Here is a 25604-nt window from a genome sequence, read left to right as displayed (position 1 = left end):
TTTTAAACAAACGTACTAAGTTTATTACATAATTAGATCAATACAAATTTTCCTGGCAAACGAAATGGTTAATGGTATCACAATGTTGATTGTGCCAATCTAATCCATAGAAACCAAGTAATGATCCGCAGTGTTGGTTGTTGTTCCCAGGTTGTAATGGATGCCAGTCCGTAAAATTAGGGAGAGATCTGCTATGTGACCATTCCCAAGTATTCACATTAGCAATATCAGTCAATCCTATCCAATAAGAAACTGTGTGATCTATAAAATATTAAGTCATTCACAAACCTTGATTAATCACTGAAACAATTTGAAAAAAAATATTCTGTAAAACACAGTACAATAGTTAAGTTCTATCAAATCTTTTGATTTTTCAACCCGGTAGACCACCATTGCCCACGTGAAATTGGAATAGGCCACAACGCTTTTCAATATAAAATAGTAGAAAACGCTTTGCACTTATTACTTTGGGATCCCATACGGCATATTTTGGTAATAGTGAACAAAAAGGTAATAACGCCACACAGAGGAACAACTGATAGGCATGCTGGAGTTTTCATTGACAATAAATGTTTTGAATTTGAAGGTAATTTCTTTCGTTCTCAATTGTATATGAAATTGTTGGCATTTCTATGGGAACGAATTGTGCCCCTCTCCTTGCCGAGCTTTTTTTATTTTCAGAAGAGTCGGGGTTCCTTCAGACGTTTGTCAAACCAAGAGGATAAAAAATCCCGATCATTCAATTCAATATTGAGATATATTGAGCTTCATTTTTAAACTTACACCTCAAGTTTGACATTAGTGGTCATCTCAGTACTAAAATCTATAATAAACAAAACAATTTCAATTTTGAAATTATCAATTTTCCTCACCTAGTTTCAATATACCAATCGCCTGCATAATTGGATGTGTATTTCCCAAACTTATTTGATATTCAAAAACTTGAAGTTCCTACTCAGACTTTATAAAACGTCACCAGTGTCGGGGCAAATGTTTCATGAACCAATAAATGCTGAAGAACGTCTTTTTCTTTTTCGAAAGGAAGATACCAAGACCTACTTTACAAATAATCCGCATCAACCTTTAAATAATACATGACGTTGTTTACCATCCTAATTAGGGTTATAGAGTTCTGTTTAGGGAGCAATCATTTAACTTCGAAAAAAGGTAGGGGGAGGGGGGGGGGGGGCTATTTATTAGAAATGCCTATACTTAATGAGGAATGTGACATTTATTATTTTTCGTTTGATGCGTTTGAGCTTTTGATTTTGACTTTTGATTATGGACTTTCCGTGTTGAATTTTCCTTGCAGTCCAGTATTTTTTGTTATTTTATTTTCTAACAATTATACCAGAATTCAATGAAGATTAATATTTGCAAATTTTTCACTTTAACCTGTAGTTAGACTGTCAATCTTTTCGTTGTTGACTTTTTTTCTGAAATCTGATTACAACTTTTTTTCTTTTGAAAATTCCCATATTTTGTTAACCCTGGAACTTTTTACAGATGAGATGCAAACGATACCAAAGGCTTCTACGTAGTTTGATTGTGCTAATTTTAAGAGGCAATGCAACTGTTAGCGACTTACATCTCTGGTGGATAATTATCTCATTGGCAATCATAGCCCATCTTTTGTTTTTAAGTGGGAGCAATATAAGAGTGAGTTAATATTGCAACATTGATATACAATAACTTACTATTAAAGTGTAAAGCTTTCAGATGATTCCTTAAGAATGAATTAGTTTCAGCATCATATATTTCGGCGAGGTATCCGCCTAGAGCCCTACAGCGTAGCTAAAAGAATAATGATATCTTCAATATAAACATGTTTACACGTTTTGTTCATAGATTTAAATAAACGAGTGACAAAAGAAACCAGAAGGACAGTCAAACTCATAGATTGAAAATAAACTGACAACGCCAGGGATAAAAATAAACAAACGTTCACTTCTCATAAAATTTGACCTCATATCTTTTGTCAAATATTGTCTTAATACGATATTTTGTTTCGGAAAAAAATGTACATTTATCATTGTAGCTGGTCATACAAGTGAGAGGTTAAGCTAGCGATAAAACTAGGTTCAATCCACTATTTTCTACACAAGAAAATACTGGTACAAAGTCCGGTATATAACAATTAATAATCATTTGTTTGAGGTTTTGATTTTGGTATCTGAAAAGGGTTTTTCCGTTTAGAATTTTCTTGAAGTTAAGTAATTGTGTGATTTAATACCTTTTTTATGTGTCATTTATGGGCATTATGTTTTCTGGTCTGTGCGTCCGTCGTTCGTTCGTTCGTTCGTCCGTCCGTCCGTCCGTTCGTCAGTCTTTCCTGCTTCGGGTTTAAGTTATTGATCGAGTTTTTGATGAAGTCAAATCAATTTGAAACTTAGTACACATGTTCCTTATGATATGATTATTCTAATTTTAATGAGTTTTGACCCGATTTTCACGGTCAACTGAACCTAAAAAATGATAGTGCGAATGTTTGTATATGGTCTATTTTTTCCGGTGCATTATGTTTGCACGCATTACCATTACATTTGTGCGCACTTTTTGATTACATTTGCGCGCATTTATTTGACAGGTAAACTCAGGTTAATATAGGCCATATTACTGATTAATTTATTAATTTATTCAAATATTTATAAGTGCAAATACCCCTTCTATCAGTCTGATACCTCTGCGAACCAATGAAGAGCTGGAAGTTGGATTTCAGACAGGATAATTCCGTTTTATCATGCACAAGGAATTAAAAATATACAGATAAAAATGTTGAAATGTTAAAACAGCTAATCTAAAAGGTATAAACTAAAAGCATTGGTAGAACACGACTTTGCCTGTTGGTACGTGCCTAGAATTATTTGAAGCCAATTGCTTTGAGAAATGAAGGTCTATTAATTTCTCAAACCTGATATTTTTTGAACTGCTCCATCAAATTATCTGAAATATTTACAATGAAATTACATGTATGTCTTAGTCTGTAACGATATTTATTATGCTCACTTTATATTTTGATTTAGAATTTAAGCAAATGAAGGTTTAATTTCAATTCTTGTATATTTGTATTTCTATATTACCCTTTTTTTTTACCTGAGTTAACATGTAAAGTAAATTCGCTAAAATGTAATCAAAAGCTGCGCGCAAACGTAAAACATTTTAATCCCCAAATGCGCGCAAACGTAATGCGCCCATTTTTCTTATCCCGCGTTTAATTACTCACCTCTGCGTTACTCCAGTTTTCTACTCCTACTGACAACATAAAACATGTACGTCTCCATGGTAACCAACCGTGATGACATGCTTTGTCCGGTTTATTGCCAATTAAAACTAAAATTTAAAAAGGATATTACATTTATTTACTATAGCTAGTTAATGAATATTCGTATGTGTACTTGCATGAGTTTAATTTGAATTAATTTAAATAATGAATTGATTTATCATGGACGCTTACATTTAAATGTGTTATTTTCTTTAAAAATATATGGTTGATAAAAATAATGAACCGCCTTCAAACCTCTCGACTAATATTCATAAAAGTAAACAAATAAAGACGGCAGCATCATTAAAGACACTTCAAAGAAAGTTTAAAAAAAATTTATATCTGTATTTACCCCAGTGCCGAATGACCAAATACCAAACAAGGGTATCAGTTCACATTCTAGAATCAGTATATTTCATATAACATCAAATCGGATGAAAAAGCTCTTAAATAAGATCAGCCCTCATAAAGCCAACAGCCAAGATAACATCAGTGACCGCTTACTCAAAGAAATGCAGACACAGATTCAATGCCAAATTTCAAAAATCTTACGTCACTGGAATCACAACTAACGACTGGAAACATGCTAGAGTCGCACCAGCATATAAAAATGGGGATAAACATAAACCTGTCAATTATAGACCCATCTCATTAATTTGTATTTGCTGCAAATTAATGGATCTCTATATTGTACCACCTAATGACTTTCGGTACTCTCCATCTTGCGAAACACAACTTATCTCATTCATCCAAGAACTTAAATCCACAAACAATTCAAATACACATATAATAATACGATTGCGCATGCGTCACGTTTTGAAGTTCTTTGTGTATCTGTGCTTGAAAATATTGAAATATTTGCTACTTTGGATATAGTTTGGAAATATATTTATTGTGAGAATGATTCCTATGGTGTTTATCTACTAAATGTCACAGAATCTGGAGAACAAAGGTGAAAAAAGACCAAGATTATCAGACGGCGAAACTCCAAAACCAGAAGGTAAACTATACAAAATGTCTTCTGACGATGATGATATAAAAGCTCAGTTCAAAACTATTATAGAATCTATGAATAATATAAAGAAAGGCCAATCGTCTATGCAAAAGATGTTTGAAAGTAAACTTGATAAAATGAAAACAGAACTTATGTCTAGTATAGATGATAAAGTCAAAGTTTTGAAATCTGATATTGATTTACAATGGGGACAACAACAAACTAAGATTGAACAGTTGTCAAACAGTGTCAAAAGTGTTATGAATAGATTAACGGTAGTGGAAGGAGTTGTTGCCGAAGGCAGCATTAGTGGTGCAACGAACGTGAACCAAACAAATCAGTCATTCCAAAACAATCAAGTTAATCCGCTGAACAATGATGAAATTACGGTTATTGCGTCTGGTGTTCCGTTTGAAGAAGGTGAAGATATTTTGATTAAGGCCAAGCAAATTGTTGCCGAAATTAACACTGAAATTTCCGAAAATGATATTGTGGCAGCATTTAGATTGAAAAGTCGAAGACATGACCGACCTGGATTTGTTAAAATTATTGCTACGAATGTTGATACAAAAAGACGTATTTTAAGAGAAAAACATAAACTCTGCAACTCGACAAATTTCAAAAACATCTATTTACGCAGCAGTAAATCTCATGTTGAACGTATGTTTGAAATTAATACAAGAACTCTGTTGAAGGAATTACCACATGGTTCATCGTACAGATTGACTGCTAACGGACGGGTAATAAAGAAAACAACGGAAGCAGCTAGTGAGAATGAACAAACTAATGGTACCAAATAGGATTTAAACCGGTCTGTTGAACATTCCTTAAAGTTTTGTCAAATCAATGTTGGTGGTTGGACTGTAAATAACAATAATTTGAGAAGAGCCTTAATCTGTAATATAAATGCAGATATTGTTAGTGTTTGCGAAACTCACCTGTCGGGAACAAATGAACTAGATTTAGCAGAAGATGGATATAAATGGTATGGATCTAATAGAACTTTTATTCATAGAAATGCCCCGAAAGCTTCCGGGGGTGTAGGATTTCTTGTAAAGCATTCTATCTTGAAAAGTTTTGATGTACGTATTATAGATAAAAGTGTCGATGGTATTTTAGGGTTACTATTTAGAAACAAAGAAACAGATTTTACTTGTGTTGCATTTTCATGTTATCTTCCGCCGGAGAATTCACCTTGGGGGCGCGGCGCCCAAACGTTCTATTCACATGTTCTTTCCCAAATCTACTTGAATTATGATGTTGATGCTATATTTCTATTAGGTGACTTTAACTCGAGATTAGGAAACCTAAAAGATGTTTCTACCGAATTCGATAATGTTACTACGAGAGAAACTATTGACAAGACTCATAATCAACATGGACAGTCTTTTTCCGAATTTCTAAATGATAGTAAATTTTGTGTTCTAAATGGCCGATCAGGAGAACAGTCGAACAAATTCACATCAATATCATTAAAAGTAAAAGGAAAAGCAGTTGTTGACTACGTATGTGTTCCGCATGATTTAGTTGAAAATTGTAAAAATTTCGAAATTATCACATGCAATGAAATAATCGAATCCGAAAGAATTCAGCATCTTATTGGAACAAGAAGTAGAATTCCAGACCATGCGTTTTTAATATTTAATTATGTCGAAAACTTTATAATTAAATCTGAAAATGTGAAACATAACGTTTTGCCGACAAAGAAAAGATTCAGATTTAAAGAAATACCGTCAAACTTTATGTGCTCCGACATCACGAAAGAGGCTATACATATGGTTATTCGTCAAATTGAACTCTGCAGAGAACAGCAAGAAGACATTGATACGGTCTACGAAGAATTATGCAAACTTGTTACAAAAGAAATGGAAGAAACAATACCATATCATGAGGCGTTTAGAAAAACAAGAAAACATTTTAAACACGAAAAACCATTCTGGAATCAAGAATTAAGTGATTTATGGGTAACTATGCACAGTTGCGAAAAACAATTTAGGAAATCTAGAACCAGTAAAGCGAAACGTGAGACACGGGACAAATTTGTTATGGCGCAAAAGAAATTCGATAAGCGTTTACGATTTCATGAACGGAAATATAAGCAGGATTTATCTTTACAAATAGAAACTCTGAATTCAGAAGATCCGAAAAAATTTTGGGCAGAATTACAAAAACTTGGTCCTAAGAAGAAGAATGCTATTCCGATGGAATGTGTTAATGACGATGGTTCTACGTCATTCGATGAGAAAACAGTGATAAACAAATGGGAATCTGATTTTAGAAATTTGTACATGAACATCAATGACGATTACGATGATGAATTTTATGAAAACGCATTACGACATAAAAGACTTTTAGAAGATAATATGCTTGACCCGTTGTATATACCAAATGATATACTGAATCAGAACATTCATATAGACGAAATACAAAAAGTTGTTTTACATTTGAAAGAGAAAAAAGCTGCTGGAATAGATGGAATTTATAATGAAGTGCTTAAAAATGAACCAATTATTAAACTATTGCAGGTGTTATTTCAGTTCTGTTTTGACACAGGAAAAGTTCCGTCGTTATGGAGGAAAGCACTAATTCGACCAATTCCGAAAGGTTCTGCTATTGACACGAGAATTCCAATGAATTACAGAGGGATTAGTTTACTCTCGGTAATTGCGAAATGTTACAGTTCTACTTTAAATAACCGAGTGCAAAATTAGAAGACAACGGATTAATTGTTGATGAACAAAATGGTTTTAGAAGAGATAGGTCATGTGAGGATCATGTGTTTTCTTTGAATTGCCTTATTCAGGATAGGAAATCAACATTTGCTACCTTTGTGGACCTGCAAAAAGCATTTGATTATGTAGATAGGGATTTATTACAATACAAACTGCAATTAAACGGTATTGACGGAAACATGTATAATGCTATTTCTAGCTTATACATTGACACAGAATCATGTGTCTGCGTAAATGATCATCGTACAAATTGGTTCCAGTGTTCAAACGGGGTACGCCAAGGGGATAATTTATCGTCTACATTGTTCGCTTTATTTGTCAACGTTTTAGCTACTGAAATAAAAGATCTAGAAACTGGAATACCTTTTGATAATGAGAAAATCAGTCTTCTATTATATGCTGACGACATTGTTATTCTAACAGAGAACGAAAATGATATGCAACGTTGCTTAGATGTGTTATACAGTTGGTGCCAACGATGGAGACTCAATGTTAACTGTTCAAAATCAAATGTCATGCATTTTAGAAAACAGCGTGTCCCACGAAGCAACTTTAATTTCAAGATTGGACCAAACAGTTTACAATATGTAAGTCACTACAAATATCTTGGCATTATTTTCAATGATAAAATGGATTTTAGTATTGCGACCGAAACATTAGGTAAAGCTGGAGGACGGGCACTAGGAGGTATGATATCAAAGATTCACAATTTTAAGGACGTTGCATTTAAAACATTTGAAACCCTTTTCGAGTCGTGTGTTGTACCAGTCATTGATTATTGCGCAGGTGTTTGGGGATATAAAACATACCACTCCATTGAATCTGTACAAAACCGTGCTATTAGATATTTTTTGGGATTACACAGATTTGCACCAGTAGTTTCTCTAAACAGTGAACTAGGATGGTTACAGCCAACTTTAAGACGGTGGATTTCTATGGTTAGAAGATGGAATCGGCTTGTTAAAATGGACAATGATAGACTAACGAAAAAGCTTTTTCTTTGGAACTATAATAAATCGGGCCAGTGGAGCTCTCAGATGAAGGAAATTTTTCACAAAGTGGACATGGACAGTTGCTATGAATATGTAAATTTATGCAACATTGAACTTTTTAAAACAAAGATTATGGAATACTGTGAAAACGATTGGACTGGTAAAATCACTTCTCTACCCAAACTAAGGACTTACATTACTATTAAACAGAAGTACGAGACTGAACTTTACGTCAAAATGAACATTAAGAAACAGGAACGATCAGTTATGGCACAATTTCGCTGTGGTATTCTACCCTTACGCATTGAAACTGGACGATTTAGAAATGAGGCTCCTGATGAACGATTTTGCACTTTCTGCGATGACGGATCTGTTGAAGATGAAAAACATTTCTTGTTGTACTGTAAAGCTTACCATAATTTAAGACAATTATTATTTGAATCAGTGAACCTTGATAGACATCTATACTATTAAACGAGAAGACCTCATTTTTGGTGTCGCTTCTCTTCTTTCCACAATAAATTAATCAACATGCCTCTGTGTCCTATAGGTACAGTGCATAGTCGCATTTGTCATCCATTCATATGATTATTCAGATTGAGTTATTTAAGGAGAAAACGAGAAAAAAGGCATCCGGGTATTGTCCCGTCATTGTACGAAATTTTAAGTCAGATTAGACTTCCGGTTTGCGTTTTTCTGTATACTTTGAACATACATATACTACGAATAAAGTGTATTTTCAGAATTTTATCTGCTATCATTTTCTAGTTTACTATCCACGGCAGTCACAGAGTTTATTAAATAGAGAGGGTCTGTATACTATATCAATGATCACCATGGATCGATTAGTAAACTTAGAATTGAAAGTAAATACGCTTTATTTATATAGTAATGAATGTTCATAATATACAGATAAGCGCTAAAATTATTCATGTGAACTTTTGATACTTTTTCTGAAATTCTCCAATCATTAAATCTTTTACAAAATTCATTGATTACAAAAAAAAAGAAGATGTGGTATGATTGCCATGTTGAGACAACTCTCCACACGAGACCAAAATGACAAAGAAATTAATAATTATAGGTTACCGTACGGCCTTCAACAAAGAGTAAAGCCCATACCGCATACTCAGCTTCAAAAGGCTCCGAAATGACAATGTAAAACAATGCAAACGAGAAAACTAGCGGCCTTATTTATGTACAAAAAATGAACGAAAAACAAATATGTAACACATAAACAAACGACAACCACTGAATTACAGGCTCCTTACTTAAATAAATGTTCATAACATACTACATGTATGTTCATATTGAAATTGATAGAAAACCAAACATTGTGAACTTTGGAAATAAAGGTGGAGGGTAAAAAAACATTTTCCTGTCCCCAATAACCTATGACTTATGATACTTTTGCTGAAATTCTCCAGTCATTCTGTTTTTAACAAAATTCTTCCAACAACACTTTACATACTGATACTTTAAACTACGCTCTGAATGCCCGCGATTTCGCGGGTGTGTTCTAGTTTTATTGACAATAGAACATTTGCTAATTTAATGACACTTCATCAAAGACAAACTGCTAAATATTTAAATTTATTTTTCTGTAAAAGAAAGGAACTTCTTTATAAGTAACAATCACATTGCGCAATGCAAATTTGAACATTAGGTTTAAAGTGACTTATAGGTCCAACGGGCCGGGTGTAAATTTATTTAACTATTGTATTCTTATTATGTAATATTATATATACTACACATGTCACTATAATAAATGATATACTTACTTACTTACTTACTTACACAAACATATTAATAGTAATGGACTTTGCGAAAAAGTTTGATAAAGATCCATACGTCACTTACTATACAAATTAAATCATTTACTAGTAATCAATTAAAACACATTGAAATGGACCTCTCTCTGCATTTCTCTCCGACCGTATTCAGACAGTTGTTCTGGAGGGAAGATCATCAAGCACAGTCCCAGTCCCAGTCACCTCTGCGGTTCCACCATGTACTGTCTTAGGTTCAGTCGTATTCTTGGCTAATATTAACGACCTCCCAGACTACCTTACTTATAGCAAACTAAGATTATTTCCTCATGACAGTATCATATACATGCCTGTTAAATCCCAGGGTGGCTGCTTCAAACTGAAAGCTGATCTTGATGCACCTGCGAAATAGGAAGTGGACTGGCTGATGGCCTTTCATCCAGACAAGTTTAATATTCTCTCTGTCACAACTAAACGTTAACTTTACAACATAATTACACTCTTCCCAATCACATTGTAGCAACTGTTATATCTGCTAAGTACTGAGACATCACACAACAATCAAACCGAAAATGGGACAAACACTGATCAGTCTTATGTAGACGAAACGCGCGTCTGGCGTACTAAGTTATAATCCTTGTACCTTTGATAATTATTTTCACCGCTGGGTCGATGCCACTGCTGGTGGATGTTTCGTCCCCGAGGGTATCACCAGCCCAGTAAACAACAATGTGGTCATTTTTATAAATATTTTGATATGAGCGTCACTGATGAGTCTTATGTAGACGAAACGCGCGTCTCGCGTACTAAATTATAATCCTCGTACCGTTGATAAAAGAGACACGAAAGATACCAAAGGGACAGTCAAACTCATAAATCTAAAACAAACTGACAACGCCATGGCTAAAAATGAAAAAGACAAACAAACAACAGCACACACGACACAACATAGAAAACTAAAGAATAAACAACACGAACCCCACCAAAAAACTAGGGGTGCTCCGGAAGATAACTTATAGATGACAATATCTCGAAAGCTAATAAAACACTCGGCTTTCTTAGAAGAAACATGAAAACATCAAATCAAAACATTAAGAGCCAGGCATACCAATCATTTGAACGTTCAAAACTCGTGTACTCTTGCTCGGTTTGGAACCCCCACACTTCAGAATCTATCTTGGAGATAGAGAGGGTCCTAGGGAGAGCTGATCGGTATGCCTACAACGGGTATCATAACAATCAACTGGACATAATTAACTCCAACGCAAATAACGTACAATATCACACACCATCTTGATGTTATATCATCTAGCATAATTCTCATTTCATCACTCTCAAGAACCAAGAAACATTATTCACACACCTTCAGACATATTTATACATCCAAAGACTCGTACAGATTTCTATTTTTCCATTACACAATAACGCAATGGGATCGATTAAAAACTGCAGTTGTTAATTCACAGACAGTTGACTCTTTCAGAGAGTTGCTTACATATGCTGTTGTCTCTACTCTTATTTAAATGGCTTCATCTCATGTACACAATTGTAATCACCACATCAGTTCTATGTATCATTTTTTTGTAAATAACTTCATATTAACTTGTTTTAAATAAATAGGCCACGTTTGCGACAGTTATTAATCATCTTTATTCAGATGGATGACTCTCACAATTCGTTATTGATGATATGAAAATCGGTAAATGAAATTTTAAGATTCTACATACAGATGAACAGTTTTCTATTATGACAACAACTGGTTACTATCATCACCATGTCAACCACTGTTTCGTCAAATGGAAACTAGGAAAAATATCGATGGTAATATATTTGGCGAATTACTGACATCATATTCATTCTTGTCAATTTCAATAAAAATCTGGGACTATCGAAGTTCACTGATAGTTGTCATTTGTCGGATCTGCTTATCCTTCCGGAGCACCTGAGATCACCCCCAGTTTTTGGTAGGGTTCGTGTTGCTCAGTCTTTAGTTTTCTATGTTGTTTTTTCTGTACTATTATTTGTCTGCTTGTTTTGTTTTTTTTCATTTTTAGTCATGGCGTTGTCAGTTTATTTTCGATTTATGAGTTTGATTGTTCCTCTGGTATCTTTCCTCCCTCATTTGTCAAATACACACTTTCACATGGTCGATAATGTTTGTCAAAGCATGAAACACCAGTTTTGTTGCATGGCACTCACGTATTGACATACAAATACGTGTATTGGTGAATCAAAATTTGCTCTGATCAATAAAACAAAAACCCAAATTATTTTCATGAAATGTCGATATTTAATCATATGATTAAGTTAAGGACCATTTATTTTAATTTCAATTGCAAAAGAGTAAGCGATCTTGTCTGAAAAAACCTTGTAACAGCGATTGACTCTCAACCTATATTAGTTCAATATAAGATCGGTGGATTCAAAGTCATTAGTTCAGCAGCTTTTGTAACGCCTACATCTCATTAATGGGGAAAGAAAGTGAATTTTTGAAAATTTGCAAATTGAAAAAAATAGATAGTGGCAGAAAATGAAATGCATGCTATTGACAAAACACCACACAAGGTGTCGTGTTTACATTATTAGTACTTGTCCCGTTGCCCTGGGTAAAATATAAAACTTTATTTCAAATAATAGTGGTCCTTAATCGTTGTCGAGTTTATCTCCCTGACGCATACTTCTTATTCCTCTTAATTTTTTTTCTTTTATATAAGCTCTTAACAATTACATCCTTTTTCTTATTTTCAAATTCTGATTCGAGCTTTCATGGAGTGACTTTGATTGTCTAAATACACATCTTGTGCATCAAACCCGTTATTTGTATTATACATAATTTATATGAAAATTCGTGAAACAAATAATAAACATTAGACTTGACTGTGTTCATTATTTAAATATAAAATATAATTATAAACGTTTACATTTACACAAATCCAAAACAGAGACACTGGCGGATCTGTAAATTTTCTTAAGTGGGCCCACTGACTGTGCTAAGAGGGGCCCCGCTCCAGTCACGCTTCAGTGATTCCCTATATAAGCAACCAATTTTTTTCCAAAAAGGGGGGGGGGGGGGTCCGGGCCCCCTGGCCCCCTCTAAATCCGCCTCTGTGAGACTCTTTTATACCAATTATGATACATGTATAATTTTTTTGAATCTTAATTGGTGCATCCACTTAATCAAATACGACCCTTAACTACATGACCATAATGATTATTGTGTACGAACGTCTAGTACCCCGTGTATCCAATTGGTATTATAAAAACAATTCCTTTCAACTGTATTCTTGTCATTTTATTTTATAAATAATATGTTTGTACATCAAATGTACAAGGCGTATGACTTGTTTATAACTGATGCGAGTTTTGTCTTCTATTAACTCAGTAGTTACTCTCCAATCTAACTAATAGTAATTCAAAAATCAAACAAAGCATGAAGAATTAAATCCTATTTATTTAGGATGAATCTGTGTTTTCTGCTGCTTTTTTCAGATGATTTGATTTTATCATATGATAGACATATTTATTAATCTACCTTTTTTTGGAAGAATACCAAATGAATTAGAAAAGAACGGATATGGGGTACCCATCCATGACACATAATAAGTAAATGCTCGGCAAAATAGGGTTTTAACTGCTGTTATAAGTTTCAAATTCACAATAACGCCTTCAACACATACCATTAAAGTACTCACCTGGCTGCCAGGTAAAGACAAGTCACGTGATAAGTATAAAATATCTGTATACTTACGAGTGGTTACTGTTTTGAAAATAATTAAGACTAGAGCTACTTTCATGTTCTTATATCTAGTTAATATGTCATTGACACACTTATAGCGTCTGTGATAAGTAAATCTAGGTATGTTGTCTGTCACTGATAAGAGCATTGCCTTACGATATTAAACTTCTTTTATTCGTAGCCAAATATGACTTTATCTGGTCAACGAGTATGCACAATACGATAAATTCGGGAAATATTGTGGATTTTTAAACATAAATCAGTCGTCTTCAAAGTCAACTACAAAAATAAAATAGATGAGACTGTATTGGTATAGAGCAATTTAAACGTTCTTTTTATAGTGAAAAGTATTCAAAACTGGAAGTTCCTTATCAAATGTCAAAATCGAAAGCTGTAACTCATCAAATGATTGGATATTACAAACAAAGCACCAAACAGTAAAATTGATAATTAACAATGCCAAATAAAGGAATAACATAACACGTAATTGATATAATAAACAACGTTAGTATTTAACATCTATACTTCAAAACCACCGGGTATTACTTGTGAAGTTGATATGTAATATTTATCAAAAACACTGAACAAGGTCTTGGTATGTTCTGGGGAACTTTTTTTTAGAAAAAGGGCGAGACATAACCTTGGTTAATAAGCTTTCTACTCGGGTTTCTTTTGAGGTTGAAATTATCATCAAAACAGCCAAGCTGTGGTTTCCTTGATCTCTTTTAAGAAGTCTTAATAATGTCTGTGCCAAATCAGGAATATGACACTTGTTTCCATTCATTTGATCAGTTTGAACTTTAAATTTGCCATTTGATATAGGACTCTTAGATTTGAGTTATGCTTCGAGCTCGGTATTTTTGGTGTTATTTTTTTATGATTGATGTTCAAATTGTTTACGTTGGTTTGCTTATGACAATGTTCTATAATTTATTCAATCATTAGGCTTATCCAACAGCAAGCAAAACGAATTACTGATAGAAGAAGACGTGTAGAATATTTCGTTTATAAAACCCGAAAAGGAAAGGATTCTGGTATAAATTTTCAGTACAGGAAAATAAATTTGAACAATTTATGCAACTTTAGCTGAGTTGAACTAAGCGATGTGATGGGGCATTTACCCATATAAGCTTAATTCGATGTGGGAATAACGTGATTTCTGGATTGATATCTCTTCAATTCCATTTACGGTATTCTACGGAATTTTTTATCGAGATTATTTTTATTAGAGGACCAGAGTTTCAAGAGGCAAATTATTTGATATCTAAAGTTTCAAATGTCTATCTGACAAAAAAGGTGGTATGATTGCCCATGAGCCCACTACCAACCGAGACTAAACACCGTAGGTGTAAACACCTTTAGTTTAATGTAAGGCCTTCAACAATAAGCAAAAAACATACATTAGAGTAAACTATAAAGGCAAAGACAACATGTAACACAATTCATTTGGAAAAAAACAGACCAGATATCTGTACAATAAACGAACAAAAAACCCAAATACGATGATGAATGGACGACAATATTTGTGGTTGGGGATACAGAAATGTATTTTGCGATTGAACGTATTTTAAAATGGATTGTCTCCCTTTTCACAGCAACAATCTCAAACAAGAATGTATCAATTGACGATAGTAATGCAAATCACACTATTATGTTATGTGTTCAATGGAACGTACAAGGAGGGGGCTTGGATGAAAAATTCTTTGTCCAGCCCTGCCTTTTTACCCTTTTCACCTCATTTAAATTTGTTCCGGCAATTTTTTTATTAGTTTATTTTGACTTATTATACAAAAACATGACGTTCTGCCGTTATTCTTTGCCAAGTTGTGCATCTTGCCTTTTTTTGACTGAAAGCTACTATCCTGTTTTTGCCCTTGATGTGGTATGAGTCCTAACTCACAATTTATAAAAGTAAACCATTATAGGTCAAGGTACGGTTTTTAACACGGACCCGTGGCTCACACCGAACATCAAGTTATAAAGGGCCCCAAAAATTACTAGTGTAAAACCATTGAAACGTGACAAACAACAGTCTAATCGATATGAAAAAACGAATGAACCACATAAACAGACGACAACCACTGAACATCTGATTCCTGACTTAGTACAGGTGCAAACAATTGCAGCGGGATTTTAACGCCTTCACGTGATGACCCCCTATTATAAGTTGCAAGGTTCAATGCAGACTCTAACGGACCTATAGATGATGTGTAAAATCCATAGGGCGTGAGACCGAACGCTGTATCTCCTATGCATTTTACTCACCCTCTATGGTCCGTAGGGGTCAGTGGTCAACTGTATAACGAATGTATTGCACAACAGATTTTTTTTACCGGTTTTTGTGGGAAAAAAACCCAATGAGATACCCAACTATCAATAAAAGACGTCACCATTTACAGAAGACGTGACGTCATGTACCCTATATGAAATTTACTAACCCACCGCCGTTTCAAAGAGGGTTATTACGTGACGTCATGTACCCCATATAAAATTTACTAAACCCTTACGGATCCATAGAGGGTTATCACGTGACCAATCGTTCAACCAATCACAACGGCATAATTTATTCACCGTGCGATAAAGACTCGTATTGGATCAGTATATTTCATATTGGGGTTCATGACGTCTCGTTTACTATTAATGATGACATCATCTATTGATGTTGTATTTCATTGTTTATTTTTCTACTTAACGTGACTGCAAGATTCCTGTGTGCGATATATTCAATAAACGATTCACTACTGAGCCTCGATTGGTCACATCCACTATTGATTTTACTAACCCTCAATCAATCCGTAACGGCATAGTAGTATTTAAGTAATCACAAACATTTTGCCACTATAATCACAAAATTATTAATAATTTTTTTAAAAATGTAATAAAATAATCAAAAATACAGTCCTAGATTATCAAATAATAAAATGATTATTGAATATTTGGTTTGGTAATCAAATAATCACTATAAAAATGGCTAGTAATCACATAACCAAAAACCCCATGAGCAGGCTCAATTATGATGTCAATTTAGTTAGTTGTATGCTAAGTCGCAAGTTCAGACGTCATTTTTAACCTTACTATATAAACGAGAAATTATGTACATATTAAAAACATAAAATTACTATCATTGACTTCATATACGATATTTCTATTATAATAATAGAAACACGAGAGCAAACGTGTTGTTTGACTGGCGTTACTATTGTATATACAGTAAACGTATTGGTTGATTGGCGTTGTCATTGCATATATAGTAAATGTGATGGTTGATTGGCGTTATAATTTTATATGTAGTTAAAGTTTTGGTTTGTTGGCGTTACCATTGTATATAAAGTAAACGTGTTGGTTGATTGACGTTACCATTGTATATAAAGTAAACGTGTTGGTTGATTGGCGATACCATTGTATATACAGTAAACGTGTTGCTTGGTTCGGAGTACCATTGTATATAAAGTGAACGTGTAAGTTGATTTACGTAACCGTTGTATATATGGTAAGAATGCTGGTTGGTTGGGGTTACCATTGTATATAAAGTAAACGTGTTAGTTGATTTACGTAGCCTTTCTATATTTAGTAAAACTGTTGATTGATTGGCGATACCATTGCATATACAGTAAAAGTGTTGGTTGTCAGGCGATACCATTGTATATACAGTAAAAGTGTTGGTTGATAGACTATACCGTTGTATATACAGTAAAAGTGTTGGTTGATAGGTGATACCATGGTTTATACAGTAAAAGTGTTGGTTGATAGGGTCTACCGTTGTATATAGAGTAAAAGTGTTGGTTGATTGGCGATACCATTGTATATACAGTAAACGTTTTGGTTGATTGACGTTACCATTGTATATACAGTAAACGTGTTGCTTGGTTCGGATTATCATTGTATATAAAGCGAACGGTTAGTTAATTTACGTAACCGTTGTATATATAGTAAGAATGCTGGTTGGTTGAGGTTACCATTGTATATAAAGTAAACGTGTTAGTTGATTTACGTAACCTATCTTTATATAGTAAAAATGTTGGTTGATTGGCGTTACCGTTGTATATTAAGTAAACATATCGTTTGATTGGTGTGACAATTTTGTGAAACAATTATTTAGAATTGAAATCTAAAACAAAATCCCTTCATGAACAAATGGGATACCCTTAAACGTTGTTGTGGGGTTTGTGTTGCCCAGTCTTTAGTTTTCTATGTTGTGTTTTGTGTACTGTTGTCTATCTTATAGTTATTTTTCGCTTATTAGTCATGCCATTGTCATTTTGTTTTCGACAAGATATGAGTTTTAATATCCATTTGGTCCGGTCTGTGTTTGTGTTTGATGTTTTTCTACACATAAAGTATATTGCAGGGTTACATATGTCTGTGTTCGCTCAGTGTTCTCATATAATCTAGGAGAACTGTAGAATTAAACAAAATAAGCCCATCATTGCAGGAAATTAGAGAATAACAACCCTGTCAGAAAAGAGTCACAGGATTTCATTATTGAACCCACACTGTCCTCAACATTAAAACAATGTATTGTTTTTTTTATGATAATGTATTGCTGTGGCTTTCGCTCCACCCGTAGCCATATAAACGGTAAAATTTATCCAATTTTTGCAAAGAATCCAAACCAAAAACATTATTGAATACGTGAATGAAAATAAAACGTGATAAATTTCATTCGTCAGAATAGGTTTTGGTTTGGATTAACCTTTATCTGGAACGCAAGGTACCGTTGATGTGATAACTTAATTGTATGACTAAGAGAAAAGTTTAAGAATAGTGAAAAATGTATAACAAATCCAAGGTAGATTTAAAAAGGGGAAGTCCATTAAAACTGACACAATCAAAAGTCATCAATCATTGGAACGAACAACTAAAGGCAGCTTTACCAGAAGGAGTTGGAGCCTTAGTTACCCAATAGTTTACAAATTTATCAACTGAAGTAATCCCGTTGCAAACGTTTGCACCTGTCCTAAGTCAGGAATCTGATGTACAGAAGTTACTCCGTGTTGAAGGCCGTACATTGACCTATAATGGTTTACTTTTTAAAATTGTTATTTTGATGGAGAGTTGTCTCATTGGCGCTCACGCCACATCTTCCTATATCTACTACTTGAGAAAAGTTGGACATATCACCAACTACTGATCTCATATACCTCAGTGGAATTAAAGCCCAATGAGAGCAGCAGTGGCATTGATCCAATGCTAGGCAACCAACAATCAATCAATCCATCCAGTGCCAGTAAATAAAAATACTATGTAAATCATATATTTAAATCAATAAATGTCTTCCTGGCAAATGAAATTGATTATAGCATCACACTTTTGATCGTGCCAATTAAATGCAGTGATACCAAGTAACAAGGCACAGTGTTCGTCGTTATCCACGGGCTGTGTTGGATACCAATCTGTAAAATTAGGGAGAGATCTTCCATGTACCCATTCCCAAGTATTAGACTTAGCAACATCAGTCAATCCTATCCAATAAGAAACTGTATGATCTATGAAATATAAAGTCATAAGAAATGTATTGATGAATCGAACGCATATCGCAAACACTTTACAACTTATTAGACGACCAGTTTAGCGTAGTATAAACTAATTAATAATTGTCCACTCTGAATATGTTCTGGTATTCGTCTTGTAATACCACCATTAAATTTCTCTTATTAGTCTTTGTTAAATTTGCACTTTTCAAAAAAAATGTACAGAAGTGTTCTTTATTTCAAATTCAGAAATACAAAATACATGTACTTGGCATGAGTAAAGCTTTTATATGAATGGTATTTCTAACTGTTGGGTTTTTCAAAATATTTAAGATGGACCTAAATAAATGGGTTTAACCGAGGTCGGTATATCAATTGCGAATTTCTCATCTTTGTATTTTATTTTAAAATTGGGAAAGATATTTACATCATAGAAGACGACAAGTTGTAAAAATATATTTATGCAAATATATGAATTTTACTAAATGCCATTGCATTAAATATTTTGTTGATCTACGAATTCAAGTTGTGTTTAGATTTGTAGACATGTATGCAAAACGTCATTAACAAAAACTTAAATTATTTGTATAATACCTTTTTTGTTAGATACAAAATATCAATACACTATAATTATCATATGTGTGACGTCCAACTGATATAACTTGACGTTTATTCAACTTCCAGTAACTGCATGAAGTCTTACAGTCGAACATTGATATTTTGTCAGTTTGAAAATTGTTTTATGATTAATTACGAGCTTATATGTCAAACTCGTTTTGACTGATTTCTGCATTTTTTCTAATGCTGAACTACCACAAGTAAGGTTATGGATAGCGTACCCAAATCTATGTTTAAACCGGTTACGTGTTTGCTCAGGCCAGGTGTATGTTATCGAGTTAATGCTGGTTGCTGACTTATTGCTATAATTTCAAACCAAAATATAGATTTTTTCTTTTAAAAAAATCTTTTTGTGTTATCCTGGGCCTCTTCTAGCTTCTTAATGGTATTACATTTGTTAAGTGTTGAATGTCGTTCGATGAGATATTGTTGCAAATTCCGACTTTATCTGGTCAGTGGTGGATAGTTGTCTCATTAGAAATCATACGCTAGAAATTAAACTATCTCCTAATTATAATAAAGGGGAACAATATCAGTATTAAATGTGCATAGTTTAATATATAATTAGTATAGATATACAGTAACTTACTGCTGAAGTGTAAAGCTTTCAGGTGAGTCTTGAAAAAGGAATTAGTTTCAGCATCATGTATTTCGGCGAGGTATCCGCCTAGAGCCCTGCAGCGGAGCTAAAAGAATAGTGGTACCTTAAAAAAAAAACCCAGATTACATGTTTTGTTCACAAATTGAATTAAATGCTCACTTCACATGAAGTTTAACTGATATCTTTTGTTAGTTATTTGTTGTAACAAAAAATCACCTTATTAATATGATATTATTTTTCTGAAACATTTTCATATTTATTATTATCTCACCTCTTATAAATTTATGGGGATATGATTGGTTAATGGACTATACGTGGTGACTATGTATATTTGATATAGGGTGTCACATGGTTAGTTACCATATAGGGTTTGCAACCATATGGGATTAGAAAGGAGTCCCTTTCAAAACAAAACAAATGCCACACTCTTTAAAAAAACCACGGTGTTAAGAGAAAATCTGAAAGGATTCAACAGACGACGAAGTGAGGATGAAAGGTTGAAATAAGTTCATAAAACATAATTAAAGCTAACAAGTTGTTACTGTTAGCATAACGGAGTTACTTCCCTTTCAAAACAAAAACAAAAAAGAAATCTGAAAGGATTTAATAGACGAAGAAGTAAATACATGTAATACACGATTGAAATTAATTCATATAATAAACTTAAATCTAAAAAGTTGTTATAGTTGGCAATTTTTCGTACAGACAAATGGAAGTATAGGATCTTAATACTAAAAAGGCAATATTGAAGACTTGATCACTTTGCTGCTAGTAAAAATACCACAAGTGTAGATAGTCGGTAAGATAAATTCGTTACACGGTGTGCTAGTGACCTAATACGAGATATATGGTTCAGTAAATTCAAAATTGGTATTCGAGATTCGCTCTCACCCATAAGGAATTTACTGACCCCATATATCTCGTATTAGGTCACTAACACACCATGTAACTAATATTATATCTGTTATATTTGGACTGTTAACATTTTTCTTATCCCGAATTCAATCACTCACCTCTGCGTTACTCCAGTTTTCAACTCCTATAGACAACATAAAACACGTACGTCTCCATGGTAACCAGCCATGACGACAGGATTTGTCTGGTTGACTGCCAATTAATACTAATATCGGAAAATTAACAGACATTACATAACAAGTTAAAAATAGTCATGTGAGTACATCAATACTTTTTTTTATTGAATTTGATTATTGGATTGAAACAATATGATGGACGCGTATATCATTTTTTGTCGTAAAATTGTCCTTAAGCAAGTCAGGAAAATGGCTGTTGTTATCTTATAATCCTTTTTTCATACAATCCCTATTTCGTTCAAATGAAAACTTCTATAAAAATATCGAAGATGATGTTTACAGCGAAATACTAACATTGCATTGGTTTTAAATCAATTTCAAATTGGAATCTGGGAATATCGAGCATTACAGATATTTATCATACATTTAGTAGTAAATACAGTAGTTTTGAATATTTGATAAATAGTCTGTTGTTTAATCCATATCGCGCAACTTTGATGCGCACCCTTTATCACACCCTTTATCACACCTGTTCAATTTTCCCTCGCCCTGCTCGTCCGAATTTAAAGTATTTAATCTCTAAATTCAATAGGCTATAAACAAAACAAACACAGATATAGGATTAGTTGCTCGCAGTAACATATTATTTTCTCTTGCGATATATTATTTTATTTTACTTTCTTGTACATATTTCTTCGATTGAAACCACTGACATATAAATCCATGACATATAACATTGTTTCTCATTCGCATCTTTTCTTTTTCCTCGGTTAATACCTCCAACGCCTGTACGTATGTTATAAACATAGCAGCAACTGTCAATATACCAATGTGACCAACTTCAATTCGACGCAACTGCGAGCACCTTCGATAATATTACATTTAAATGCTAAACTTTATATAGTACCATTAAATCCCACCCGTAGATACCGCCAAAACTTTCCTCGTGCATTATACACCCGACATCAAACTCTATGAATAGTATATACTGTTGCAGAACTAGTTATACTAGTTTCCATCTATAAACAATTACCACTAATAGCAAACGGGAAAACACCAATTTCAAACGAAATAAAATATATTTATCACACCCATACCCTTTATCGCACCCCTATTATTATTTTTTACATTTTTACATAAACTCCGTTTTAAGTAATTCAAGCTTCTTCAGAATTTTTTCCCCTCAAAATGGGTTCTAAATGAACGGTCATTCGGGCGTGACGCAATATATTGAATGACGTCATTGTTTGGAATGTGACGTCACAAACGTCGAGTTTTCATATTTCTGACACACGTAATGCAACTATCAAAAATAACTCAATGCCAGAAATACCATACAAAACACACAAAAAAATACAATAAACAAAATATTTTTAAGACAACAGCACGCAAATTGTAAGGTAACCCAGGTTCTTTGGATGAGTAATTGAGCAGTTCTTTTAAAGCTTTTAAAACAAGACAAAAGATGAAATGAAGTTAACCCAGGTGGTAGGGAACTGAAAGCAGTTCAAATATACTCTCCTGTTAAAATATATGATAAAGCGTATAAAACATGGCAAAAACCGTATCACATGCCGTGTCATCCTCGACTAAAGGCCCTCTGGTTGATATTGGTATTTTGGGATGATACGGCATATGATACGGATTTTGCCATGTACTACTCTCTATGTATCTTTTGGCGAATGCGCATACTATGTATCAACATTAATATCGTTATTGTTGAAATTATTATTTGGTCGATACTCTACTGGTGAACTGTTAGTCAAAGCAAAAATTGCCAGTTGATGCATGGCACTTAGGTATTGTCATTAAAATACGCGTATTGCTGATTTAACATTTGCTTTTATAAATTAACAAAATATATTAAATTCAGGAAATGTTAATGTATATGCTCTAACAAAAACGTAAGGGACCATTTATTTTAATTTTCATTGACTTTACGACTGATCTAGTCCAACACAAGATTGATAAAATCAAAGTCGTTAAATTGTCCATTTGGGTTGTAACGCCTAACTTTTATTTGTGGGGAATCAAGTGAGTTTTCACAACTGAAAAACTGAAACTAAACAAAAGATACTGTTGGTAAATCGATGACATGAAATCATGATCAGTGATGTGGTATTTTTTCCGTAGTACGTTTCCCACAGCCCTTCGTAAAAATATACTTATTTATTTTAAATAGCAGTGATACATGACTTTTATCGAGTTTATCTCTCTGATGTATAGTTCTGATTTCTTTTACAGTTTGAAAACATATTTTACTTTTTTCATCAGTTTCATAGCATTTATATCCGGTATTTGATTTTCAAAGATGTTTTCTCCGGTATTCACTCAACTGACTTTGATTGGCGAAATGCACATCCGGTGCAACAAACTCGCTATACTAATGCTAACACAAAAAGAAATTGAACAGCACTTTATTGATGTTCGTCATCACAAATTCACAATGAGGCATTCAACTCGCAGCACATAACTATCACGTCACGCCCAGTTTAAGACAGCCCGAAGCCTCAGTTTGAACGGAATTCATGTTGTTTCAGAAATGACTTTCACTTACTCTGAATTAAATGTGTTTTAAAATTTTTTCATTTCGTACCCGAAATAGAGGAATATGATTTATGATCAAGTTTATGTAGCATGCTAAATATAAAGTTTCTTTATACTTACGAGCTGTAACGGTTTTGAAAACAATAACGGCTAGAAGAATTTTCATTTTCTTATATCCAGAGTACACGCATGTGACCAAATTGTTACGTAATTGATAAGTAAATCAAAATCTTTTGTCTGTAACTGATAAGAATATTGTCTAACGATATTATACTTCTCGTATTAGTAGCCAAATATGCATTTTTTATTGGGGTTTTGATCTTTGAACTTCTGATTTAGTTTACAGCAATTATTGTACGATAGTTAAAAAGGTCTTATACTGTTGTTTATACTGATTAATGACAAAATCAAAGGTTACCACAAATTTCATATATAATCCATGCAAAATATAAATAATTATTTAAAATTAATGATTGGTTGTTTGGTAATCGTTACGTTTCAATTTTCCCTGCAGTTTTGTGTATCTTCTATCGTAACCTTTAACATAATGTACATAGTTCTTTTAAGAATACTAATAATTTGACTAGTAATTTACAATTGTTTGTACTTTCATTAGCATACCAGGTGTTATATATTTAGGAACTACAACTTGGGTTTATTTATTTGAGGATGACATTATTTGGTATTATAAAGAGTTATTGCACTCTTAAAATGCCAATATATTTTACCATATTATGTGTTAGTATGTCTTTATGTATCGTATATATTGTGTATTGTAATTATAAATATGCTTGATATTTTATTGAATAAAAATTATTAGTATTAATGATGTATAATTTAACCTGCTGACATACTGCTTGCCTTATTGAAATCGCCTCTAAACATTGTCGATTACATAAAAAGAGAGTACCACGCGAAAGAAAATAAGAATACATACAATGGGAATGGTCTAAAAAATCATATTTTAAAAAAAGTATAGTATTCATTCCATATAAAATATACAGATTAATCCCCTTTTATAACATGATGATTCCTTAATTATAAAGAAAACTTTATTTTGTAAAATCAATTTAACATTTCGCACGGTTTGATTTAATAAATACTCAAAATAAATTATACAGTTAACTATTCATTAAAAACATGATATCTAATAATAATATTTAAAACTGTAAAATCTAAAACAAAAGAAAACGGATCTTCCCTCTGTCACACTTATGATCCAAAACTATTATTTCATAACCCAATTGTAATTTCGCCCACTTTTCTGTCAAAAAGGCAATCATTAGTCAAAATGAAATTATAAAGTTAACTATGCATATGAACACGATGCACAGTAACGATCAAAAGTTCTGCAAGCTAATACGACATTAGATTAATCTTTCCTGTGCAGGATTAATGACCCAATACCAATCTCTACAAATCTATAGAATGCATGCACTATAGCAGACAATATTAAATCATTTATATAAAAGATTAATCAGTTATACATGGAAACGAATGAGGAGTAGTATATGCTATAATGCTACAACAGTGGTTCCTAGGAGATGTTTTGATGTTGTACTTTAGAGCAGACTCTTTAGATCAACATCATGACAGTTAAGGAAAATGTGTACTATTGTTTGTCTGTTTGTCTTTTTTAATTTTTAGCCTTGCCGTTGTCAGTTTATTTTCGATTTATGAGTTTGACTGTCCCGCTGGTATCTTTCGTCCCTCTTTTACGAAAAAAACTATCTTGGGAATTCGTCCAACATATTTTTTTGTTTAGTCTTGCTTAAAGACAAAGTTTAACGTTCTCCGAGTTAATACTCATAAACTAACTACACGCAGTGACCGAATAACAAAAGTATAGTT

At 33.2% G+C, this 25604-nt stretch overlaps 1 protein-coding gene and 1 long non-coding RNA gene across 2 annotated transcripts; both read right to left on the bottom strand.

The window, feature by feature from the left end:
• LOC139496212 (perlucin-like protein) lies at positions 1-13672 on the bottom strand. The gene is made up of 4 exons (XM_071284689.1): positions 13498-13672; positions 3224-3330; positions 1698-1794; positions 1-261 (listed from the first exon to the last, which is right to left on the bottom strand). Exons 1-4 carry the CDS (start codon positions 13631-13633, stop codon positions 38-40), a joined length of 564 nt encoding a protein of 187 aa, XP_071140790.1. The 5' UTR covers positions 13634-13672; the 3' UTR covers positions 1-37.
• Positions 13673-18831: 5159 nt separating this feature from the next.
• Positions 18832-21293, bottom strand: LOC139496214 (uncharacterized). Its single transcript, XR_011657565.1, has 3 exons — positions 21189-21293; positions 20164-20260; positions 18832-18971 (listed from the first exon to the last, which is right to left on the bottom strand). It is a non-coding gene; the product is annotated as an uncharacterized lncRNA (long non-coding RNA).
• Positions 21294-25604: the final 4311 nt, after the last annotated feature.

This window comes from Mytilus edulis, chromosome 11, assembly GCF_963676685.1.
Source record: "Mytilus edulis chromosome 11, xbMytEdul2.2, whole genome shotgun sequence".
NCBI classification, from domain to species: Eukaryota; Metazoa; Mollusca; class Bivalvia; order Mytilida; family Mytilidae; genus Mytilus; species Mytilus edulis.
The sequence above is the reverse complement of the archived record's forward strand: the minus strand, read 5'-3'. Positions and strand labels throughout refer to the sequence as shown.

Bases quoted from the DNA above. Each gene is read 5' to 3' on its own strand.
- LOC139496212 (XM_071284689.1), bottom strand. From the start codon at position 13,633: ATGCTCTTATCAGTGACAGACAACATACCTAGATTTACTTATCACAGA. The intron at 1,795-3,223 runs GTGAGTAATTAA...TTATTCTTTTAG, and splicing joins AAAACTGGAGTAACGCAGAG to CTACGCTGTAGGGCTCTAGG. The intron at 262-1,697 runs GTAAGTTATTGT...AATATTTTATAG, and splicing joins GAAAGCTTTACACTTTAATA to ATCACACAGTTTCTTATTGG.